Below are 22,693 nucleotides of genomic sequence, written 5' to 3' on the forward strand. Positions count from 1 at the left end.
ACCAAAAGGTTGGTGAGTTCATTAGTTTATCATAATCCATCAATTCCATAATTTTAATAGACCACAAGATTCTCATTTTTCATAAATAACATTACACTCGCAAGTGTAATAAAAATCATTCGTATGATGAACACCTGGTAACCGACATTAACATAATGCATATAGAATATCTCCCGCATACTCGCACCATAAATATTGGCAATCGCAATCACCATTTAAATCGAAGTACTAAAGCATTCCATATTCCAGAATGGGGTTTGTTAGGCCCATAGATCTATCTTTAGGATTCGCGTCAATTAGGGGCCATTTCCCTAATTCTTAGGTTACTAGACTTGAAGAGGCGATATTCGGTTTAATAATCCAACCATACAATGTAGTTTTGATTACTTGTGTCTATTTCGTCAAACATTTATAAAAGCAGTGCATGTATTCTCAGCCCAAAAATATATATTGCAAAAGCATTTAAAAAGGGAGCAAATGAAACTCACAATACTGTATTTTGTAGTAAAAATACATATGACGTCATTGAACAAGTGCAAGGTTGGCCTTGGATTCACGAACCTATATTAATTATATATATTTATATGTTTGATCAATATCTGTCTAACAATTTAGGTCAAGTCATAGTGTATCATAATCCTAATGCTCGAGACTAAATATGCAAAAGTCAACAAAAGTCATATTGACCAAAATGTCTTTCAAAATTTATACATGATTATTATATAGTTTAAATATAGTCGTTTTATATATTTAAATATTTTTAACAGATTTTATTAAAGTAAATAATATAGTTCTATTATTAATAAATACAATTTTATATTAAAATTTATATAATAAAAATATACTTTTATATACCTTAAGTAATAAAATTTATAAAGTTCATTTAATATCATAAAAATAATATGATAGGTATTATTAATGTAATTATATTATACGTAATAAAATATCTTTGTATCACATATTTATTTGATAAAATAATATTGATAATAATAATAATAATAATAATAATAATAATAATAATAATAATAATAATAATAATAATAATAAGTAAAAGTTGTATTATTTTGTAATAATTATTATTATTCTACTAATAAAAATAACAATAATTATATTTTCTAAAAATGATAAAATGATAATTTTTTATTAATAATAGTACTAAAATGATAATAATAATGATGTTTCATGTTAACAATGATATTTTTATTAAAAATAATAATTTTAGTAAAAATGATTGTTTTAATATTAATAATACTTTTAATAATAATAATAGTAAAATAATGAAAACGATATTTTTTCTTTAAATCAATATCTTACAATATCTTAATTTCATCATGATACTCATACTCATTATTTCTTAATCGCTTCGTTTAATAGCTTTTAGTCGTCTTTTATATCGCGTTCATATTAATAATAATAATAATAGTAATCATAATAATTAGATGTTACTAATATTAGTCTTAATTATAATAATACTAATAATAATAATATTAATGATAATACTAATAACTATTTGAATGATAATAATAATAATAATAATAATAATAATAATAATAATAATAATAATAATAATAATAATAATAATAATAATAATAATAATTATAATAATAATAATAATAATATAATAATAATAATAATAATAATAATAATAATAATAATAATAATAATAATAGTTATTATTATAATTATAAACTTAACGATAATAATAATAATAATAAAAACAATAATAATATCTTTTATTAATAACGACAATGATAATAATAATAATAATAATAATAATAATAATAATAATAATAATAATAATAATAATAATAATAATAATAATAATAATAATAATAATAATAATAATTAGATTATAACGATGATAATAACGACGATAATAATAATCATTTTTCACAAAAATTCAATTGACTATAACTTCTAAACCGTTTATCGAAACCATTCGATATCTAAATGAAAAGTTCTCAATTTTTCGCTAGCTTTCCAACGACATGCATATCATATACCTTATCTTAATAGCATATGTATTCAATTCAAGATTCGACATAACCTATCTAATGACAATAACGAACGTATAAGCATGCATAATCCTATATACTCGAGCACTAGTTAGAGATACACTAATAATATATAAAAGTTAAGTTATGAGGGCTCACGTATCAATATTGAGATTCAATATTGCAGGAAAAGTACGTAAACGCAACGGGGATGATAAACACTAGTTTGACTCACGAGCAATACTCCCGAACCATACCCATAACCTCCATAGCTATAACCCATAATTTCCTTAGCTCTATCCCGCTCGAAAAACAATTTCGAAATCACTCGGACAGCACTCCGTCGTAATATTTTATGTATACTAATAATATCTTGAAATAATACAGAGTAAATATATATATATATATGTAAATCGATTGAGAGAGTTTAGATAAAAATACTTTCAAGTTTCTATGAAATAATGAAACCTATTGAATTCTATTAATAATAGATTTTTGAATTATTAAAGTGAATTATTAAAGTATGAATTATTAAAGTGAATTATTAAAGTGAATTATTAAAGTATGAATTATTAAAGTGAATTATTAAAGTATGAATTATTAAAGTGAATTATTAAAGTTAAAGTAAAGTAAAAATAAAGTAAAGGTAAAGTTTAAGTATAGTAAAAGTATAAAACTATGTACGTATAATACGCGTATAATATATATATATATATATATATATATATATATATATATATATATATATATATATAATATTAATTTAAATCGTTATATATATTTAATAAAATAAAATATAAATATCGTTATCTTTGTCATACTGGTTAAGTAATGAGTTGTCAAAAGTGGTTCTAGATAGTTATATACGTTTTAATAATAAAGTTCTTTTTAAACTGAAAACGTTTTTGTACGTTTGAAACTAAATCAAATAAATATGATAATTTTGTTTTCCAAAACTAAATATATTTAAGAATCATTTTATTTAAAGGTTAAAATAATGGAAATTGTTATATCATAAAACGTTTTAGAAAAGTAGAATCATATTTATTCATAATAGGTTTCAAGTTTTTAAATTACAGTCTGTTGGTGAAGCATGAGATAAAGTTCAAAGGTTAAATAAACGTATGAAATCATCTTAATGAAAAATGTCGAGTTACTTAACTTGTCGATATCCAACATCTAAGTTATTTACACTCCACGTTTTTACTTATAAATCACTTTACCATTTTCCAAATGTTGTCAAAAAGAATAGATTTCTTAAATCACAGTGGACCTCATAACATGGACCCGTAATCATATCACAATGTATCTGATAAATCAATCATTTGATATTATCTTCTAATTTCATCGATAAACATATTGAAACAAATACGTTCGTGTAAAGTATTATACGTTTAATACTTTATTAATATTCTTAAGTTATAATATATATATATATATATATATATATATATATATATATATATATATATATATATATATATATATATATATATATATACATATATATACATATCTATTTATATATAACGGTTCGTGAATCGTCGGAATTTGGTCGAGGTTATAATGAATGTATGAACACAGTTTAAAATTCTTGAGATTTAACTTAACAAACTTTGCTTATCGTGTCGGAATAATATAAAGATAAAGTTTAAATTTGATTGAAAATTTCCGGGTTGTCACATATTTAGTCTTACATCCATTAAATTTATCTTAAATCTAAAAATTTTGATATGAGACATTTTGTTTTAAAGAAAGCCATTTTTTCTCATAAGCTAAGGAGATAATTAAGATAATTTACGTAGTTGGTCAAAAATTACTAATTTGGTCCCATAATTTTATTTTATCTTAGTTTTTTTTTTTTACAAATTTTGCATAACTCACTACCAATAAATAAAATAAAATAATAACCTGAACAGAAACTAAATGTTTTCTATTGATTATATATACAATTTTATTTGATCTTTGTTTTTTTCACAAATTTTGCATAACTCACTACCAATAAATAAAATAAATAATAACCTGAACAGTGACTAAATGTTTTCTATTGATTATATATACAATATACAATATAATGTAAAAAAAAAAAAGCATGAAAGTCAAATTACTTTGAGCAAAACCACGTGAGACATGTAACTATGTCTAGAATAAACTCTAAACAAGTTGCCATATTTAAATACGTTAAGTTATTGTTTCAAGCAACAGTGACTTGGCATGGTATAGACTTATTTGCGTGTTAAACTAAATAAGATACTCCGTATAATTTAATTAATTCTGATTCAATCAGTTAATTCCATAACGAATCATTATACATGTATCTAATCGTTTTGATGACCAGTTAATTATATATAGCTACTTGAGAATTGAACCAATGAGTTCATCAAGTTTGTTGTCAACTCTTGCAACTTGAACAGTTTTTGATGTTTAGAACCACTTGATGGGTTAATAATGAAAGGGATTACACAACAAACGACACCAACTCTAGTACCAATTATAGTATTATGTATCTATAAATACACATACAATTCTCTTGGTACGATGTATCTAAAAAAATATGGACTTACTTTTCCAGAAAATCGAAAAATCTGCTCTGCATGAAGGAGATCGTGTTTACAGTTGGAGGAAGCGGCAAATATACAGCCACCATGATTAGCTGAATTCTCTTATATATTAACTATACATACTAATACTAATAATTACGTATGATTAATCTGAATCTACAGTTAATTATAAGTGTGTAAGAAACAAATTCTTTCGTAATAACAAGTGTTGTGACCTTTTCGGAAAACTTTTGATTGCAAAAGTTGTGACGATTCTTTAAGTTCATACACATTTATAAATTTACACATGGTAGTACACATTTATAAGTGTCAATAAAATTTAAAAAACGTAACACACATTTTTTCAAGGTATTGGTGTATTTGTCATGAACCGACTTTCCATAAGGGAGGTCAGTGGTTCAATCTTCATGAGATGCAATATATTTATCCTGAGTTTATTCGCTCATTTCATGAGCCTCGGACGTTGCGGACGTCTTGCGTTCGAACCTCACCCTGTATGTTTACTCCTGCACTGGCGGTATGATTGTAATGTTCGTCCCATGAAATGATCAGGTGAGTGGCTTCCGACATCGCGTTTAAACCTCCATCAGTGACTCTAACAGAAAAAATAGAATAAAACATAATAGAACGCGGAAATAGGGATATTTGTTTTAATCTACTAAATACGTAGTAAAAATGCATATTGTATATATATTTGTTTCATTAACAGAAAAATTTTATGCTAAAAAGACAATGACTGTTAAAATGTAAGAACTCCGTAGGTATTTATAGATTATAAAGGATACTATAAAATCCTAATTAATATAATGGATCCAAGCCTACAATCGAAGGTCCTAACCTAATCGTCTAATAGGCTAACTTAAACATTTTGTGAGAAAATCATCATGTATGTATGTGCAGGCAATCGTTGGAGAAAACGTCATCATTCATTTTGTATGCACTAATTCTGCGGGTGGGAGTTCTACCGTTTTACCAGGATTTAGCTTCTCATCGAGCGCTACAAATAGTACCAAAAGCAACTCGTGTCCACTGTCATATTGTGGGTTAGAAAAGGTAACCGGAAGTGGAGTACGAATGAGTTGCATAGATTGTTTCATTAAAAACGGCTCATTATACCTATTCAAATACGAAGCAAGTCGTGAGTTCCTTCTTTCAAAACTTAGAGGAGGAACATGTACAACGGCAACATCAGATCCTGTAGAGCAAGTGATAAGAAGAGCTACTTATTTGTTTGAAAATGGATATAAAGAGTACCATTTATTGACTAATAATTGTGAAGATTTTTCACTTTATTGTAAGACGGGTTTATGGAGCACGGATATAAATAAGCAAGGACGAAGCAGCCAAGCAAATATGGTTCGTCATGGAGAAGACGATGAGCATGAGCATAAAAGCGGAAAGATCTTGAAGAAGGTAACTAATGCGATTCCGAAATATTGTTTGAAAAGGATGAACTACGATTTGGGTAATCGTCTTGATCTTGTCAAGGTTGATGTAATCGAGTTACTTTCTTTTATCTGCTCTCAAAAGTAAGTGTAAATGAGGGTAACAATTAAGATCGAACCTCGTTTTCTAGCTTGTTAAATGTGTGATTATTATAGGATTAATCGGCTCACAAAACAAGTTGGATACTTAGTTTAATAAAAATATGTGTGCTCAATTAAAGATGTGTTTGCATATTTTATGTAACTATTGCTTTTTTTGTTTGAGAATTGTATCAAAATAATCTGTTTCTTATATATAACTTTCATTTTTGTATATGATATAGCTACTGTCAAGAAATCAAGAATATGGTTATCGTAGAAGTCTTGAGAGTAGAAAAAGTCCCAGTTATCATGAGTTGACTCAAGTCAACCACAATTATCTAATACTACTTGTAAAGCATCTAAAAACATAAATATTAAAAATAAGTAGAATTACTAACTTATAATTTTAATGCGACTTAATTAAGCCGATCGTCTCTAAAGTTTATTGTTAATTTCATTCTGGCCCCCAAAGTTGTTGTTTTTCATGGTAACCCTTAATGTATTAATTTAGTTTCATATTCATCCCTAAAACTAACGGACCATAATGACTTAACGGAGATGACTAACGCCAGTTAGTTCTAGGGACGAATATGAAACTAAATCATAACATTAAGTGTTCTCATAAGAAAAAATAACTCCATAGCCCATGGTGAAATTAATGGTAAACTTTGAGAACGATTGACGTAATCAAGTCTTTTTTGATAGAAAATAAATAAATAAATAATAATAATAATAATAATAATAATAATTAATAATAATAATAACAACTAGATAAGTGCCTGGCCGCGCGTTGCAGCGGCGAACAATAACGTGTGTGTTGTTTTTTTTGCGTGAAATATATTATGTAGGTCATGTCGTCATGTTATACATAGTTAATAGTTTAGATTATATGTACAAAAGTAGACAGTCAAATATCAGATTAAAAATAAATCTATTGATCATGAGAATAAGAAACTAAACAGTTGAGGAAATGATAGAACAATATCACCAATGCAACCTAAGGTTAAATGATTCTTCATCAATGCAATAATACGCATATATAATTGCTACATATCAAACAATAGCCTCTTGGAGGGACCCAATACTGGGAAGCTGATGCAGCAAATCAGTGAAAGAGTCATTCCTTGGCATACCGAAATACTCGTCTGAAGCAATTCCAAATATCATACTACAATCAAGAATAGAAACAATGAACTATTTCACATAGCAAGTACCAAAGCACATAATATGAAAACAATCACCTTTGTTGACTTGCAGCAAAGGGAGAAGCATATAGTGAAGTAAGTTATGTACATCCAAGAACTATTTTCTAATTTTCTAAATTAGTTGCCTGTTCCACTATCTTGTTTAAGTTTTACCCACCATGAACAAAATAACTTCAAACAAAATAAAATGTCATGAACGGAAAATAAATGTCGTTTCCTTTGACACCTTCAAGTGCTAGTCAAATGCGACCGTAGCAAAATCTGAAAACAAACACATAACCCATTGTAAAACCTCTAATTAGTAAGAAAATGAGGAAATAAACCAAAAAGAATGGAAGAACACTAAAAAATTTAACAGAATGCAAAAAAACAACAATACCTTTAACTTCCAATAATAAAATGCAAACAACAACAAAAACGCAACCAAAATTACATCATCCCACCAAAAACAAACTTGAAAAAAACAAAACAACAAAAGCTGTTACAAATGGGAAATAATTGACACTACTTTCAAATTCAAGGCAAATGTGAGGCACTTTAGGAAGACAGCAGCCAAGGCAATAGCCAAGAACATAAAATAAACATTTAATATAAAGCCTACATTGTCTATATCTTGGCTCTTTAAGAACAGATGATTTGGTGCCAACAAAATTTGAACTTATGATTATTAGAGTAGGCTTACCGTTTGACTGGGTGGGAAAGCAAAGCAATCTGACCAATCCGAGATGCTAGGAACGACTTCTAACAAACTCACATATGACAGTTCCATCGATTTAAATTAAGTCAATAATAATGAATTCTAACAAAAAATAATAAAATTTATAAATATTATGCTTCATAGTTCATACAATAGTGAGCATGAATCCAGTCAACAATAATGTGATAACAGATTTGACTTCGACTTTAGTACTTTAATTAGTAATCTTTAACATGACATAATCCAACAAATATGTTTATTGTAATCGCTTCGTACAAACATTTGTGATATTTTCGCCCTAATATTAGGAGATAATCTTCAAATTAATCCGATTTAAGCAATGAACGACACAATATTCTTATTTCAAATCCAAACAAAATTGACATATCAAATCAACATTCAAAGCCACTCAAAGTTGCATTTTACCGAGTACGTACTCTGAATCCAACAAAAATAAAAAATCCTAGTATACTCACCAAAATTAATCATCTAAAGTTACCTGACTTGGCTAAAATTAAAGCTCATAAAATTTCCACATATTAAACCACGTAAGTCTAAACATTCAGACTCACAGAAGGTAAATTGAAAACATTAAAAAAGTTCAAAAAGAAGAAAAAGCATACCATGATTAGAAGAATGATTAAAAATATCTTCAACCATAGGAGGAACTTCATCTTCTCTGATGGGTCTCAAAACTTCTAATCTTTTAAGCGAAAAAAGCTCCAAGTTGCAAACTTTTCTAACTGTAGGATTACGATTGCATAATGTAAAAACGACATAAATCCGGATGACTTTTAGTATACAAAATCAAGATAAGAACCCATTTTAAAGCATCAAACGACAACTTTTAAGGCTCATATATATATATATATATATATATATATATATAGAGAGAGAGAGAGAGAGAGAGAGAGAGAGAGAGAATCAAGCAAGAGAACATGGGTCGCAATGGCTGCAACCTATCTATAGGTTGTCCCGCCAAGATACGAACCCATTTCTTCTCATTGCTTGAATTAACTCCCTCAAATTCATCTTCTTAAAACCCCTTTTTAAACATTCTATTTGAATTTTGTCAATTACAATTGGGAACTGTAAATATCATTAAACATAGTTGGTAATACAAATGCAAACCGAATAAGAGTGATGCTTATATTGACTATGCATATAGTTATTTGTGTTTCAATCATTTAGCAACATAGCCAAAAGAAAATCAGTCCATTGAACTAACTGAAGCACTGCATTTTTGTCTGCAAAAGAAAAATCATAAGCACCTAAAAGAATATCAGCATTAAAAAAAACTTACCAAGCACTTTCGATTTCCCTAATATACCTTGATCTAAAACTTACAACAAAGAAAAGATGTCATTTGGTGAACAACTTAGTGACAAATTTATAGTATTACATGAAAAAAAAATAGAAAATTGAAAGTAGCAAGAGCAAGAATGCTGTTAGTAACTACCATTGGGGTTTTGCTTTTGTTTGCCATTAAATTCCTATAGAATAACTTGAGACAGCCCAAGTAGATGATAAAAACAATTTTGAAATGACAATCAAGTCACCAACAACCATCACAACCAAATACACCAAGAATTGGTAAAACCTTAGTAAACAAATTTTTGAAAAAACTGAAAAACAATAATGATAACCTAATGTATTTTCAATGTAAAAACAACATAGCCAAAAATCCAATCGAGTATTTTCAATGCAAAAATCAAATACTGAAACAAACAATCGATTAGAACTTAGCTACTAATCATTAGCATAAAAACACTTAACATGAAGAATACCAGAAATCAAATCGAACGGCACAGATAGCGGCGACGGTGGTCATTACAACGATGACGATGGGGATGGCGACAGAAACCCTAATTTTTTCCCCAATCTGAAAAATTGAAAAGGGTGTAAGAACCCTAATAATGGATGACAAATACAACAATGGAGGACATGTGATTGGTTGGAAAGTTACATGAATGGTGAAAGTGATAGATGAAAGTGGTTGATTTGGGGAAGATGAATGCGTCGGGTATATTTTTTTGAGAAGAAAGAAGAAAAATTCAAAGAAGGTAGTAGAAGGTTGAATGGTTTTTATAGGGATGAATAAATGTCGTTTTGGGGGTTTTCTTAAAGCAAACGACGTGTTTTAAGGTGGCTGTTAGTTTGTAGAAGGGAAATTGAAAGAAGGTAGTAGAAGGTTGAATGTTTTTTATAGGGATATAGGGATAGGGATGAATAAATGTTTGTTTTGGGGGTTTTCTTAAAGCGGACGACGTGTTTTAAGGTGGTTGTTAGGTTGTAAGTAAATAAATAAATAAATAAATAATAATAATAATAATAATAATAATAATAATAATAATAATAATAATAATACAATAATAATAATTTCAATTCACTTGGTATTATTTGCAATATTAGCTTAACTTGAAGGATTATCTATGTGAAATTATAAATCTCAATTGCTAGTTGCTAAAGTTGAAGCTAGACCAGAAACCACGTCAACCAAAAGCTTCGGAAATAAAATACCAAAAGTTTTTTAAATTTCTTGAAAGGGTTATCTTTGAAAATAAAATACCGAAAGCTTTTTAAATTTCTCAAACACTAAGATAAGTAACGTTTAGTTTAGGAGCTTTTTGATTCCCTCAAAAGCTACAAACTTTTATAACCAAACGAAGCTAAATATTATAAATTAGCTTTTTCGTAAAAAGCTAAAAGCTTAATAGCTAGCAACCAAACATAGCCTAAATATTAGAAATGAGCTTTTCATAAAAAAACTAGCAACCAAACATAACCTTATTTTTTCTATTAAAAAGACTCAATTACATCAATCATTCCTAAAGTTTACCATTAATTTCACCATGAACTCTGAAGTTATTTTTTCTTATGATAACCCTTATTGTTTTGATTTAGTTTCATATTCGTCCTAGAATTAACTAGTGTTAGTCATCCCCGTTAATTCGGGTTTATTGACACGTAAGTTAATATAATCTCACTTTTTATATAAATAGGTAGATAGATTGTATTATGTATTATGTCCGTGACTTATTTTTTTTCACCATAATCTTACATAAAAAAACAGTAACACATCAAGACGCATAACCATCAACTATTAGAACAGAGTCCAAGTCGGTGTACATGGTTCAAGAACCGGACCAAATCGAATCAGAACTTAACCGGAACATGAACCAATGAATATAAGATCAAGGACCATAAATAGTACCGTATTTACAGTTTTGGTCCAGCCATCCGGTCCAGCACTAGTTCGATCCTTGCAGTTTTGATTCAAAATGATGAATGAAATAATTTATACCCATGGTTTAGAAAGGTCATTAAATTAGACGATGTTAATTCATTTCCGAATAAAATTTCTTAGGGGAACAAAAGAAAATCATGTTACATTAAATTTTCATGCAGCTAATTTGTTGCTTCAATGATAAGCTAATATATTGGCATATAAAGGACATATAAAGGACATATATGTAGTTTGTTATAACATATATTATATTGTACATTACTAATTTTAACAAAGAAAATTATATTAATCACATATGTATATACATTATACAATACTGATTGTTCTATTATAACAATATTTTTGGATTGATACATATCGATTCTATATTTAGCAACAACAAATATTAATTTCATTACTGCAAATAAGTTGCGTTTGACAATATTCAATTCAGTTCCAAAACCTTTGTCTATGCTGTTAAAAAAAATCAGTTCAAAAATGAACCGAACTGCAAATCACTTGGACCTAATCTTAGAACCGAGGATTGGACAATTAAGTGCACCCATACTCAAAGTATATGTGCATCAAAAGGAAAACATAGATAGTTTCATTCATCAAAGTAATGAAGAGCTTATAAAGAAGTGAAAAGAATCATATAACTTGTCCATGAACACTATTGAACAGATTTAACCAAATCCCTATTTAAGCAAAAGTAACAACATTCACGAATTCAATTCCACAAAAAGACTGACTTGAGGATATAGTCCAGCTTCTTTTAGTGTTGAAGATAGTTTATCAGGACCATAAAGAACGCGGGGGAAGTTGGTGGCAAGAGTGTAATTTCCAATTTCCAAGTCGCTTGATGAATCAACAAAATCGTATAGGGACTGTACTGTTGCGTTACGATAAAACCTCCTTCCCTTTCGCTCTCCATTAGGTAATCTCACCAATACCTAAGCCATCCAACCATAAAACATCAACTTGAATCCACATTCTCATAAAGTAGTAACGTATATACAATGTAACGTCTAATGGATTCAAAACCCTAATGAGCATTATAGAAAGCAAATGCATCCAAGGTTGCAAAACTCGCTTCTCTGGGAGTACTAGGCAACTCGGGATTAATCGGATTGGACTTTTATACATTTAAATAATAAATTTCAAAATTATGTGTGCAAAATATAAAGAAGATAACCATTAACATAAACATAAATTTTACCATTATTGTCTAAAAACATAAACATAATCGTTCATTTGTTCAAAAACTCTAAATTCTAGTTTAAACTCATTAAAATGTTGACCATATTTGACTTTGACCGGCTTATCAACAAATCCGATGTTGACGTTGACCGACTGATTAAACGGATTTTGGAAAATCGGATCAGTCTCTGTTCTTAAAAGGACTAATCAGGGATTAATCGGGAGTAATCGGGGTTTTTTACAATAGTGAATGCATTGTGTACTAAAATGAGAAATGGGAGGTAAAAACAGAAAGACGAAGTACCTGAGTAACATCGGGCCCTTTTTCAGGCTCAGGGCCCAAAGCCGAAGCTTTATCCTCCCTCAACTTAACAATTGCAGCTTCTCTCTCTGCAGCTTCACGGGCTGCTTTTTCACGGGCCTCCGTTTCTTCTTTTAGCTTCCTCTCAGCTTCAGCAGCTTCCCTTGCTAGTCTTTCTTCTTCTTCTAGCCTCTGGCGTTCCCTAGCCTAATACCATTATGAAAAGTAAACGTAAACTCAGTAATACAATTAATTGTATAGTTGATGTATATTGATATCAGTGAATAAAATTAGTGCTAGATTGGAACATACCTGATCTGCTTGAAGAGCAGCTTGATATGCAGCGTCTTGTTCCTCCCTTAAACGAATGTTATTTACACGTTCCTCAGACTCAAGTCTTGCAGAAACGAGAACAGGGGAACTTTCTTCTAGAACTCTCTGTAATACTGTAAGCATTTCTTCGGGTGACTTGGGTCCTTCTACCTATGATAACAAAAGCAAGATTAATCTAAGATAAACGGTATCTTAGGTAAGGCAACTGCACATCATAAGAGTTTGGATACAATCACATGCAATTGTTTATAATGATATAAACTTTTAATAAGTTAAGAAAACCATTTGCACATTTCAAAATCCAGAACACTCACTTTTATGAGTTATGATCTCGGCATCATATCAATGGGTCATTATTAAACGATCCAATCAATCTATCATATAATGTTTCCTCTATTATAAGGCTTTTAATAACACTGTCGTATAAGTGAACTTTATCATATAATGCTAACTGTTGACTGCATCATGTGCCACAATTTAATTTTCAGAAGCACAGAACAAAATACCCCATGACAAATTGCATTCTTATATCTCTTTAAGGAAACTTGAGGATGCCAAAGTCTATAAGGTCATGAAATATAAAGTTACAATTATGGCAGATATTTTCTATATAACTTCAGTTTTTGGTTTAAAAATATATCAATATAAATACACGCTTGAACTACTAAATATGCACGAGCTGTCCATGTATATTAGATATACATTCCACTACCCGCCAACTCTTAGGCCCCGTTTGGCACGTGGAATTTTTTTGGATGGAATGGAATGTGTCAAATGAATTGGAATCCGAATGAATTGGAATTGATAAATTCCATGGAATGTGAAAAATGTGTTCTATTTTACATGAAATGGAATTGAATTTCATTTTATAAAATAATTAAAAAAATTACGTTTCTAAATTTTGTGTTCATTTCCAGACTCACTTTTTCAAAAAAAAAATTAATAAATTTAGATTCGCGATTTGAGAACGCGTGTCGAAAACCAAGGTTTAAAAAACGGAAACGCGCCTCGAGGCGTTTCCCCTTTGTGAGGCGAGGCGTACGCCTCGAGGCGTACGTTCGAGGCAGAGTTAAAAAATATATATATTTTAATATATATATATATATATATATATATATATATATATATATATATATATAATGATACCGCAACCCGCATGCGCACCTCATATGTATGCGGGCGCGTAATAGTGTGCGTATGCGTGTGCTTGTGTGCGCTATGCGGTATGCGAATTTGTATCTGATGCCTTTGTTCTCGGTACAGCGATTGCTTAGCTAACAAGTAAATATCTTTTCCATAATTACATCCGTGATTCGGGGAGTTTGTTATGGAAAGGATTGCCAAGATCTCGGATGGTTCTAGAATTAGGGTTTGCCTATATATACAAACCCTAACTATCATTCTAGGGATCATCACATTACGTAACTACCATCTGTCACGCGTCTTACGTAATTAAGCATCGTTCTCCGTCTCTTCAAGGTTAACAGGTTAGTTCTTCATTAAGCTAGCACCTACAACCTTATTTGGGGCCTTCTGATCAGCGACCGCTATCGAAGGTGGACTTAACCACTTGGCCACCCCGCCAACATCATCATGTCGGCCAGGGTTAATCACGGTAGCCGGACCGGAGAGCCTTGTTCTAAGATCCTTAACCCCACCAACGTATTGAGCAGGCATGTTAAACCCTATGGTGAAAACATGCATGATCAAGTGGTGCTTTCAAGAGAGTCGAATTAGTTCAAGACCGCTTAATTGCTTTTTCTTTTAAAAGGTTTTGAATTATAAGGCTTATTATTCACGAAATTTATTTTTGAATTTTTTCTTTTAACAGTATCATGACTTCCGGGGACTCGTCGGAACGTACTCAAACGGATAATCAAAACACACCATCTGGCAGTCAGCATACGCAGGCTATGACTACACGGTCGGGATACGCGCCTTATCTTCCACCTATATCCGGCAAGCCTTTTCAGAGGTATAAGCCGATATATCCAGATGGGATTACACCGCCAAGGGCAAACTCGCCAGTTACCACCACGCGGTTGGATTTTTCCGCAGTGGATCCAAGGGTCATCTTGGTGGGCACTAGCGGTGAAACAGTAGGCCCGCACGTAGTATGCTGCGCCCAGGTACCTATTTATAGTACCACGGTTTCAATCCCTCTGCAGACACAGAGTGTGCAGCAGAATTCATCGTTTACACCGCTGCAACCTTGGCGACCACCGCGTCCAATTTCGCAGTTTTTGACTCCTGCGGATGCGCAGGCATTACTTAATAGTTGGGGGTTCGGTGTCATTCCGGATACCAATTCTCATTGGACGCCGATAACCGCAGAACAGCAAAGCACTGCGCATACGGTTGGGCTTATAGCGGCATATCCTCAGGTCTCGCAGGCGTCTGCGCCACAGGTTTCGGCACCTTTTCAGATACCCGTATACTCTGCGCCTGCGAGCCTGCCTTCTTTTCCAAATCAGCCTTGGCTGTATCCGCAGACGTCAGGGCAGCCATGGCAAAATATTCAGGGGCAGGCGAATCTCGCAGGCCAATTTATGCAGGCGGCACCTCCCGACATGGTTCACCTGTTTTCACAACCTGATTTTGTTCAGGATATGATGAGGCGTTTCTTCGCAGGGCTCAAAGGTGACCCTGTTAAACCACCTTTTGAGCTACCAACAACTTTTGATAAGTTTCCTCCGCATATAGCTACATATCCGTTTCCATCTGCGCCAAAGATACCTCATACGTTAGGTACTTACAATGGCTTAATTGATCCGGATGACTTCTTACAGCGTTTTGAAGGCGCAATGCGCACTCAAGGTTGGGTGGATCCGGTTGCATGTCAGATATTTCCAATGACACTGCAGGGTATTGCTCGTGAATGGTTTAATAAACTGCCGGCGGGTAGTATAGCCGGGTTTATGGATCTGCGGACGAAGTTCTTGCTGCAATATCAGAATCAGAGGCCACGCAAACGCACTCATATTGAATGTCATGATATTGTGCAGAAATCCAAGGAATCTTTGGGTGAATTTCTCACAAGATATACTAATGAGTGTCTGCGCATACCAGATCTCAAGCCAGAGCAACAGATTTCCGGACTCATACATGGTATAAACTCAGAACGTCATCCAACGCTGGTAAGGCGTCTGCGCCATACGGTCCCATCAACTTATGCTGAAGCGCTTAATGAATGCCATGACTATATGCGGAGTGGCGAAGATAATGACATCCCAACAGCTAGCTCACGCAACGAGAGGAAGGATGACGATGATCGTTCGCGCGATCAAAATCGTGGTAACAACTCTCGCGGAAGGTATCCTAGCGGTGGTCCTATCAGGAATGATAAAGGGAAATCAAGTGGCAATTATCGAAACAATAATCAGCGCGGCATCAATAATCAGAACTATGCGCTGCTTAAAAGTTTGTCTAAAACGCCAAAAGAAATTTTGGCAACCGAACCGGTATGCGCAACCTTTGCGGTTCCAACTCCGCTTACGGAATTTGGTAAGCGGGATAAAACAAAGTATTGCGAATTCCATGACGATTACGGGCATGACACTAATCGATGCAAAAACTTGATGGAACGAGTGCTCGAGGCACTACGCGCAGGTAAATTGGATCACTTAAAACCACTTAAGAAGGACAAGGGAAAATCCGCAGAGGAAGGTTCGAAGGCCAAAACTTTCGCATGGCAAAAAGTTGATAAAACAAAAAACGCTGACTTAACCATCAATATGGTTGACGCAGAGAAAGTTGGCCAGCGGAGAAAGTACAATGATCATCATGACTGGGAACTTCTCCCAATCACGTTTCCTCCTGTAATGTCAATCGACACAGTTAACGAGCCCATTATCATCAAGTGTCGTATCCCTACTTGCGGAGTACAATTTAAACGCATGCATGTTGACACCGGGAGTGGCGTCGACATTATGTACGATCATTGCTATTGTTTCCTTCCTGCAGAAGTTAGGAGGCAGCTACGCCAGTATGATGTTACGTTATCTGGGTTCTCCGGAGAAAGCTAATAATGTCTCAAACTAATAATGTCTTATGTTTTAACTTGGTATGTTTAAGTTTAAGTACTGAAATGTCAATGTATTTGTAATATGAAGGGGTTTGATGTCAATTACTTAAAGATTCAAGAGTGGATCTCAAGTTTGTTCCTATTATTAAAATTTGACAAAAGTTTAGGGACTATTATTGTTATATGTAAAAAGAAAGAGATATTTACTTCATATAATGAGCGGCTATTATTCATCCACCAAACATAAAAAGAATAAATGTTTAAAAGCCAGTAAACATAGATAAGGTCATCTCCTCTCCAATTAATTTTTTCCGTCTTCCTCACAGCAACTCTCTTCATAAAACTCCATTAAAAAAGCTGGAACCTTTCTTACTTACCTTCTGTAACATCGCCTGTGTGGGTGGTGCCGCCGCCATTTTTTGCTAAGCAACATGAGGCGCACGCCTCATCCCTGTTACCGCCTCAGTAAAAAAACGAATTGCCTTGGCATATGAGGCCCGCCTCAGTAAAAAAACGAATCGCCTTGGCATATGAGGCGTACGTTTTTTATAGACCATCGAGGCGTAAGTTTCAAAACGGGTTTTTCCAAAAACGTACTGAGGCGCGCCTCGAGGCGTACGCCTCGACCGTTTTTTAAAACCATGTCGAAAACCCGCATTTTCTGCTGTGAAAAAGAGCGTTTTCGGGCGTGTTGCAAGATCGCGCGTTTTCGGACGCGCTGCGAGATCGCGTGTTTCGTATGCGCTGTGAAAATGCGTTTTTCCGGACGCGTTGCAAAAACGCGCGTTTTTGCAGGGGATCCGAAAATCCGCATTTCTGGACGCCCTGCGAAAACGCGCGTTTCAGCCGGGGATCCAGAAACGCGCGTTTTCGGGAGCGCTGCGAAAACGCGCGTTTCCTGCGAAAACGCGCGTGTCCGGACGGTCCGGGTAAACGCGCAGACGGCCCGCGAAAACACGCGTTTCCGGGCGCCCCGCGAAAACGCGCGTTTCCGGGCGCCCGGCGAAAACGCGCGTTTCCGGCGCCCGGCGAAAACGCGCTTTTCCAGGCGCCCCGCGAAAACGCGCGTTTCCGGACGCCCCGCGAAAACGCGCATTTCCAGACGCCCTGCAAAATTGCGCGCTTCCAGCCGCCCTGCGAAAACGCGCACTTCCGGGCGCCCTGCGAAAACGCGCGTTTCCGGACGCCCTGCGAAAACGCTTCACGAAAACTTGAGCCGAAAACGCGCCCCGTAAACATGCTTTGAAAACGCGACACGAAAACCGCGCCAAAAAAGTGACCTGATCCGCGAAAAAACGTCTCAAAAACCGAAACGCGCCACGATAACGCACCACGAAATGCGGCATAAAAACGCGACCCGAAAATGCGGACCGAAAACGCGACGCCAAAACGCGGACCGAAAACGCGACACAAAAATGCGCGTCGAAAACGCTTCCTGAAAACGCGCCCCGAAACCGCGCGTCGAATAGCTCCCTGAAAATATGCATCGAAAATGAGCGCCAAAAAGGCGCTCTAGAGTCGCGACCCCAAAAATTCAATGTTGAAAGGAATTCAAATCCATCAACATCTTGAATGAATGAACATTCCATAGATAAAGGAATCTCAAGATTCCAAGGAATATAATTCCTTCCAAATTATGTCAACCAAACGGGGTGGTCTAAGGAATTCAATTCCAATTCCATCAAATTCCTTTGGAATTCCGCGAGCCAAACGGGGCCTTAGCCCTTCAACGTTGCAAATTATGTACACGTGCAATCAATGCATACATCAAATCAGTAATCTTAAACAAATATAGTAAGCAGGCCAATAACGTATAAGATAAATCTAATTAACTAACTCAAGCCGGGAACTTCTACGTTTAATCCTGTTAATCCGATAAACAAGTTACTTTCCATTAATAATCTACTAGTCAGTATTCATTTCATCCACTGTGTTGCAAACAGACATAACCTAATACACTGCCCTATATGGTACTGCAATCGTAGACAACTAAACATATATACACTTTTTTATTAAATTTACTTTAATATTCACTCCAAAATTGCAGACTACACTAACCAAATTTACAGTTCGAATTTAGACAGGGCTAGCATCTATAACCATTCCATTTTCAAACACTTTCGATCTGACGATCTCAAACTAAATATAATTATTATTATTATTATTATAGTAACTAAACAGCCGTATATGGAGTAATACGTATCAAAACAATATACTCCGTAGTAAATACAACGCACCTGCTGAAGCAAAGCGATCCTTTGATTTGTAGCAGCCATAACAACAGCACAAAAAGGAAACCTAGAAGCTTTCAAACTATTACTCATCTTAAACCCTTCACTATCCCTAATACTTCCACCCCAAGCAACAAAATTCTCATTCACAAACGCAGACAAAACTTCATTACACAAACTCTCTTCACAAAACAATGGCGTATCAGGATGATCGGGCGAATGCAAATACACAAACATCAACTTAAACTCACGCCTCGACCTCTGTAACGCGTCCATAAAACTTTCACCAACAAAACTCGGATGCAGATCACCATACTCCCTCTCAAACATCGATACAAATCGAATCGCTTCATCCGTAGGTGAGTTCGAACTTGTCGATTCACCGGTACGTCCTCCAGAACTACTTAATCCAATCACACCTAACGAATAGGACAACACACCACCAGCAATCCAAAAACCTAATCCAATTGCACTTGAAACTAACCCTAGACTACCTGATATTATAGAAATCGGAAGTGTAATGATCTTCCATGCTAAACCTGGACCACCTGATACACCTGCAACGACATCGTTTCCTACTCTCATCTGTTCAAATCGTTCAATTGCATCCTCATCGGCGGCGTAATCGGCGGAAGGGGCGGACGGAACATTTTCGACGGAATTTGAATTGGAAGTGAAACTTGAAATTGCTAATTCGAGATCCCATCCATGAGCGTTGAGGATTTCAGTACATAAATCGACGTCTTCTAAACCTGTAATTGCTTGAAAATAAGACAATTTATCGGCAACGTCACTCATTTTGCTTCACTTAGTGTATGAATTTTGGGGAAAATGATGAAATTAGGGTTTGGAAAACGATATATGATATTATGAATTGATAAATAAATCTCTTGGTTCTGAGATTTTTCGGCTGTGTTATTATGATATTATCGGAATAAGCTAAAATGGTTGATAAAGTCTTCGTCGATAATGTATAAGGTATTTTGGTAATCTTGTTCGGAAGAATCTCTACTGTAGACGGAATTTTTATTATGAGAAAATGAGGTTTTGGGTCGATACATTACACGGGTGAGTAAATAATCATATAAAATTAATTGAGTTTATCAAACAATTACGAATTAATTTTTAGAGTTAATATTTTAAATAAAATAATAATAATACTAATTGATAAAATTGCAAACATTTTATAAAATAGTTGGTGTATGGAGCCGTACATTACACGGTAGTTAAAAATCACTTTGAAAATTTGTTGTAATAGGTTTTAGAGCTCGTGCTTTGCACGGTGAATAAAATAATGGTGTAAAATTAATTGATTTTTTTCAAACAATTATGTTTTTGAGTTTAAAAGTCCTGTGTTATTGAGAAAATTTAAAAGTTATTTTTCTTAATAATATTAATTAGTAAATTTGTAGCCTATAAAACAATTGTAGATGTCAACTTTATTTATTTAATAATGATATATTTTTAGTATAATATGATTTAATAAGGATAACTTACATTGCCCGTATCGACAAGCTTGCATCAAAGATTCAATGTCGTCTTCAAATTACACAAATACACAATAGTTTGATTATTCGAAAACTTATTACAAACATGAATCCATATATATATAATTCACATTATTCAAGAAGCAAATAACCTAGGTCGCAAGCATTGCGTCATATGTTGGTCTATTTGATGATCATTAATGAAGCAACTAACTGGACATTCTGAATTAACGATGATGAATTTGACGATGAAGAATAGGGGTTGTTAGAGAGAGAATGAAGATGGATTTTGGAAACCCTAATTTGAGCTAACAAAATTTCAAAGCAATTAACATAGTTGAAGATGATATTTTTAATAACATAGTTGTTAAAAGAAAACCGATCAAAGAAAATAACAAAGTCTCGGCATCAAAAATCTGATGAATCGAATGATGAGATGGGATATAAATCAATTGATTGATAAAGATGATATCATATGAATATATATGAATGATGAATGAGATAAAATATAATAAAGTTTAATGAAATATCTAACCAACCACTTGCATAAATCTGTTTTACATGTTGCTGAATAATATTCCTCCTCACGAATTGAGACTATACGATTATATTTGATTATAACTAGGTGAGTAGCCCTCGCTTCGCGTCGGGGTTCCGTTTCGAATATAATTTATCGCGTTTAGTTCGTAAAATTATTTGAGTTTAACGGTTATGTCGGTTAAACGTTACTCAACCCGAACGAAAAGATGAATCCCAATTTTAGCGACAAAAAAACAATTACCGTTTACCCCCTCAATTTAGTCATAGTTAGTGTTTCCTTGTGTGTATAACATCCAAAGCATTAGGTACAAATATTTTAAGCATGAGACTTAGTTACTATTCATCGATTTTTTTTTAGATAAACGTATAATAATAATAATGAATAGTTAGTAGATAGTAAAAAGTATGGGGTCAATTTATAATGAATGAAAAGTTTTATGGTTAAACTATAAAGTTTGAAAAGGTTGTTGTAAGTTTATAAAATCTATATAGTTAAGTATTAAAAATGGTGGGGTTGAATTGTAATAAATAAAAAAATTGTTGTAAATTTGTGAAAATTGTGAAGTTCACTATTCAATGGGCCTACCTCTTTTAGATATATAGAGTAATATCACAAAAGAGACGCCGTAAAAGAGTTACAAGGTTATTTTATTTTCCTTAAAAGAATTAATTGTACAGAGTAATATATATATATATATATATATATATATATATATATATATATATATATATATAGTCAAAAGTTCAAACGAGAACATACCCCCAGGGTCGAGTCTGGGGGTAAAAAAGTACATACCCTCAGAGTCGAGTCTGGGGGTATGTACTAAAAGTACATACACCCAGACTCGACCCTGGGGGTAAATAAGTACATACTCCCAGGGTACATACCCCCAGGGTCGAGTCTGGGGGTATGTAAAAAAAAGTACATACCCCCAGACTCGACCCTGGGGGTATGTAGAGAACTGCGAGAACTTTTGACTTATAAAGATTTTCACATTTAACTAGATTGAATCACACATAAACATTGATGAAGAGTATGAATGAACATAAAATAGTAGAAAAACACTTATATTTTACATATATAATTAAATATATAGTTTCTCGTTCACATGTGCATATTTGTTTCCGAACATGTGAACAGTTCATATAATTAATAATTTAACATGTAATTTGAGCTAATGAACATATGTTTGTTAATGATATGTGCACTAATTAACATTTGCATATAATTTGTTGTATTTTAACGCATAAAAACTATTAAATTAAATAGTTATCGCAGTTCTCACCTTTTTAGTGGTTCCCGTTTGAACCTGCCCATATATATATATATATATATATATATATATATATATATATATATATATATAT

General features: G+C 33.1%; 2 protein-coding genes across 2 annotated transcripts; one reads left to right on the forward strand and one right to left on the reverse strand.

The window, feature by feature from the left end:
- Nucleotides 1–5,361: 5,361 nt before the first annotated feature.
- Nucleotides 5,362–6,088, forward strand: LOC139902062 (protein LEAD-SENSITIVE 1-like). Its single transcript, XM_071884720.1, has 2 exons — nt 5,362–5,385; nt 5,456–6,088. Exons 1-2 carry the CDS (start codon nt 5,362–5,364, stop codon nt 6,086–6,088), a joined length of 657 nt encoding a protein of 218 aa, XP_071740821.1.
- A 5,776-nt stretch (nt 6,089–11,864) lies between these two features.
- On the reverse strand, nt 11,865–20,303 carry LOC139898593 (plant UBX domain-containing protein 10-like). The gene is made up of 4 exons (XM_071881348.1): nt 19,305–20,303; nt 13,023–13,193; nt 12,714–12,917; nt 11,865–12,162 (listed from the first exon to the last, which is right to left on the reverse strand). The coding sequence occupies exons 1-4, from the start codon at nt 20,094–20,096 to the stop codon at nt 11,932–11,934; spliced, it is 1,398 nt and encodes a 465-aa protein (XP_071737449.1). The 5' UTR covers nt 20,097–20,303; the 3' UTR covers nt 11,865–11,931.
- Between the last annotated feature and the right edge of the window lie 2,390 nt (nt 20,304–22,693).

This window comes from Rutidosis leptorrhynchoides, chromosome 3, assembly GCF_046630445.1.
Source record: "Rutidosis leptorrhynchoides isolate AG116_Rl617_1_P2 chromosome 3, CSIRO_AGI_Rlap_v1, whole genome shotgun sequence".
NCBI lineage: Eukaryota > Viridiplantae > Streptophyta > Magnoliopsida > Asterales > Asteraceae > Rutidosis > Rutidosis leptorrhynchoides.

Excerpts from the sequence above, each read along its gene's own strand:
- LOC139898593 (XM_071881348.1), bottom strand. The coding sequence starts at position 20,096 with ATGAGTGACGTTGCCGATAAATTGTCTTATTTTCAAGCAATTACAGGT. Across the intron at positions 13,194-19,304 it reads GGATCGCTTTGCTTCAGCAG|GTAGAAGGACCCAAGTCACC; the intron begins GTGCGTTGTATT and ends TTGTTATCATAG. Across the intron at positions 12,163-12,713 it reads AAGGGCCCGATGTTACTCAG|GTATTGGTGAGATTACCTAA; the intron begins GTACTTCGTCTT and ends TGGATGGCTTAG.
- LOC139902062 (XM_071884720.1), top strand. The coding sequence starts at position 5,362 with ATGGATCCAAGCCTACAATCGAAG. Across the intron at positions 5,386-5,455 it reads ATCCAAGCCTACAATCGAAG|GCAATCGTTGGAGAAAACGT; the intron begins GTCCTAACCTAA and ends ATGTATGTGCAG.